This window comes from Cannabis sativa, chromosome 3, assembly GCF_029168945.1.
Source record: "Cannabis sativa cultivar Pink pepper isolate KNU-18-1 chromosome 3, ASM2916894v1, whole genome shotgun sequence".
Lineage (NCBI taxonomy): Eukaryota > Viridiplantae > Streptophyta > Magnoliopsida > Rosales > Cannabaceae > Cannabis > Cannabis sativa.
In genome coordinates, this window is record NC_083603.1 from 16,218,251 (window position 1) to 16,222,165 (window position 3,915).

Here is a 3,915-nt window from a genome sequence, read left to right on the forward strand (position 1 = left end):
TTTTTTTTCTTTTTTACTGTGAAACGATTTTTTTTTTTTTCAAAAAACTATATATTTTTTATACAGTGTACTATATTAAATTTTATCTATTATTCCACTGTTGTTTTTAATTATTCTGTTTAGTGTTTTATAGTTATTTTATAAAAAAAAGTGTTTTTGTAAAAATTTCTATGTGGCAGTAAAATTATAAATTTTTGCCAAAAATTCATTATTTTTATAAAAACTTCAATTATCTTATAAATAGAAACAGTTGAGGCCTTAGGGTAAATATTGCCATTTCTAAATCTTTCTATGTCAGATGAAATTTATGCATATTCAGAAAGATAAGGAAGGGTCAAGGCGACAGTTTACAAAACTCTGAACAAAAAATACCTATATGCTTAAACTAAGTGGCAATTAATTCTTTACAGAGGCAAACTAATTAATTAGATAACCAAGTGATCCTCACAAGCATAAACAATAAATATTATACACCTTGAAAACCAGAAAAAGAATATAAATATTCAAATCTGCACAGATCAACTCTAGAAGCAATTCTTGAAGCAAGTAGCTTTAGAAGGGAGAGCCAACAGGTGGTGTTAGACCAAGATAACGCATTATCCTAAGTCGGCGAACTCTCCGTTCGGGGTTCAGTGGACATGTAATGTCCTGCAAAAGAATGCAGTCATATTTATGAATAAAAGAAGCATCAAAAAGGTGATTCCCTTGCAATGAGAATGAAGTTAGAGGGAAACTTACATCGAAGTGAAGTTTAGGTTTTCGTTCCCTCTTGCCCCTGCCTCTTGCAATGATATCGTCCTCTCCTCTGCTTGATGATAAGGTAGATTTATCTGTGATGATGAAATCGAAAGATCAAGAGAAAACTTTGTTCTGTATCTTAAATAGTAGTAAGTCCTAATTCATATAAGAAGATGTTTTTATAAACAAAACAAGGGTTCATGCCATCGATACATCGGTAAACAAGAAATGAGTAAAGAAGCAAGCGATAAGCTGCTCTACTACAGCCTCCGAAAATTGCGTACTACAGAACAAAATGCATGGGGCCAGAGTTATGATATCATTTCAAGAACTAGCCGGAATAAATGAGGCTGCTTAATATTATAAAAAAATTTCATACAGAACTTGAACTTTCTTTGTGGAAAATTGAGGGCTGTCTAATCTTGCCTAATATGGTATTGTTTCATGTTTGAGACTTAGTGCTAATTCTGTAGACCTTCTTAAGACATGATTAAGAATATATAGTTTCAAGCAAACGAAACAAAAGCATACCAGAGGAAAGATCTTGGTCGTCTGAATGATTAGAAGCAGCAGGTCCCTTAATCAACTCACTGCTCAATATATGGCGTTCCTTTTGTTGTATGTCCTGCAATAAAGTGTTGGTGCAAAGCTAATCAACACTCCAAAATTGTGTTTAAAAGAATAACACATTCAACACCCAAATTGTAAACTGAGGTCTCATCAAGAAATCCAATCTCTAATTAAGATTCTACAGCTAAAATCAAGGAACTTTTCAAACTTCAGGTAAAACTGACAAAAAAAGTTGTTCAGTACAACATCCAAAAGGTAAAAATTATTATTGTTTGAGCAGTGATATTTTGCACTACTGTAAGAATGTAACGTGTACCTCAGCAGACCACCACATTTTGTGTGTTTTCACCAATGCAACACTTCCGTCCTTACCATCTTCCCTAAATAAAGTAGGAACAACATTCATTAAAATGTACAGGATTCTTACTGATGATATCATGCCACATCATTGCACTAATATGATCCCATTCTATTTCTCACAGAAATAAAATTTAAGGAAAGACCAGAACCTGTTATCAGAAGACTCCAATAGAGCATCTTGGCCTACTAATTCAACTTCTACTAAGGAAGCTTCTGTAGAATTAGAGGATAATCCAGATCCTTCCTCCTGGGACTTGCTGCATCGAATTATAGAATTCGGAAACAACTCTTTTCCCTCTGCATTCTTTTCATGCAACAGAGAGCCTAAACATAAATGGTCCAACATAAGGAGTTAGTTGCTTAAACATATTCAATATCCTGACAAAAGAACAGTTGTACTATGCACCTACATGAGCTAAACACACATAATTGAATTCAATTAGATCTCTGTCACACGGTCATCCCTCCCTCCATCTACCTAGTACACACATTGAATTTTAATCCATAGCAATTTTGTAAAAATTATCAAACTACACAAGATATTTCTCTGATGAATTGCATCCCCATGTAAAAACTTCTCGGTAACACAATTAGAACTCAGTACACAAATATTACAGGGCTCCAAAACCTTGCACGTTCGACAGAAATTATTTAAGGATACCATCTTAATAAGTGAACAAAAATGTAAAGCTTTCACCAAGACAACAATTAGGGATAAAAACAACATCGATTCCAGCACTTAACGATAATGTTCAACAAAATTCAAACATACTCATTTAGAAAGAATCAAATTCGAACAACTCAACACACTTCCAAGATCAAAACCCATAATGTAAACAATAATCAAAACAAATTCTTGATAATCAACCAATGAAAAGAAAAAAAGAAGGATAAGAAGAAAATAAAAAACCTGAATCGAATAGAGTAGATGATTTGCAGAAAAAGGAAGAGAAATCAGTGCGGCGTTTGGGCGGAGAGCTCCTTGGCTGTTGAGAACACTTGGGTATATTATCAATCTTCTTCCTCTCCGCTGCCACCCGCTTCTTCGCCATTAAAGCTCTCAAAATTGAAGCAGTGAAACTCAATTGAATTGGGATTTAGATGTATAGATTGGGGGGCAAGTAAGCCCTAAGTATAGAATCCCAGAAGAGAAGGTGAGATTGGGATTGAGATTGAGAGTGAAAGGTCGAATAAGAATAGGCGTTGAGAGAGTGAAAGTTTGGGTTTGGGTTAGCATTGGGTGTAATCTGTCTTTCAATTGCATACACTAACACAACAAATCTAACCGTCTTTTCCTTCATGTTATAATAAAATAATATTATAGCCGCTTTGATGATCTAATTCTACTATGAGAATAGGAGTAGATTATATTATATGTATGCAGAATTTTTTTTTTCTTTGATAAGAAAGATTTTTAAACTTTATTAATAAAGACAATCAATTGGAGGGACAATTATCCTCTCTAGTAACATGATCATGATCAGGGAGATAATAAAACGATCTAGCAAGCTAATGACAGACCGTTTAACATAACAAATAGAAGCATTCTTAAAAGAATTAAGTAATTCTCCGCAATCATGAATAACAACACCAAAAGTAGAAACATTTCAATAAAACTATAAATAGCATTGACAACGTTGATGCAATTAGTTTCTACTTTAGCATGAATATCGAGGTTGTATTTTAACTAGCTAAGAGCTTCCTTTTACCCCAAAGCCTCAACCAATTTCGCACGCATAACACTCTCCAAATAGTGCACACGGGCCTCCACAAAAGAACCAACTGAGCCACGAATTACCATGAAAAATCCAAAATTCCCTTTATTGTTGACCATTGTTGCGTCTATGTTAATTTTGATCATATTAGACAAAGGTTTCATCCGATGCTCAATCTCCTTATTAGGACCAAAAGATACTTGAGGAACACACAAATTATCTTCCTGGGCAATATTCCTAAGATCAAAAAGAATAACAACAGACATAACAATATTAAAAGTTATAAGAGTAGTATTGTTATATGAGAATCTGACAAGGGACACGTGGAAACTAAATAATAAATGTAGCTCAAATACTTCAGGCTCAATAACTGGCCCAACTGACATCACTAGGCCGAATCTATAAACCATTAATCCTTCCGGATAAATAACACACAACTTGTCCAAGCGAGATTTCATCTAGCATGGTCACCACCCATTAGACATACAACCACATAGCCGAAAGAAGATTTGGAAGCCCAATGTAGTTTCCC

At 34.3% G+C, this 3,915-nt stretch overlaps 1 protein-coding gene across 1 annotated transcript; it reads right to left on the reverse strand.

The window, feature by feature from the left end:
- Positions 1 to 294: 294 nt before the first annotated feature.
- Positions 295 to 3,008, reverse strand: LOC115711596 (uncharacterized). Its single transcript, XM_030639963.2, has 6 exons — positions 2,579 to 3,008; positions 1,818 to 1,992; positions 1,625 to 1,688; positions 1,270 to 1,363; positions 739 to 830; positions 295 to 648 (listed from the first exon to the last, which is right to left on the reverse strand). Exons 1-6 carry the CDS (start codon positions 2,718 to 2,720, stop codon positions 553 to 555), a joined length of 663 nt encoding a protein of 220 aa, XP_030495823.1. The 5' UTR covers positions 2,721 to 3,008; the 3' UTR covers positions 295 to 552.
- Between the last annotated feature and the right edge of the window lie 907 nt (positions 3,009 to 3,915).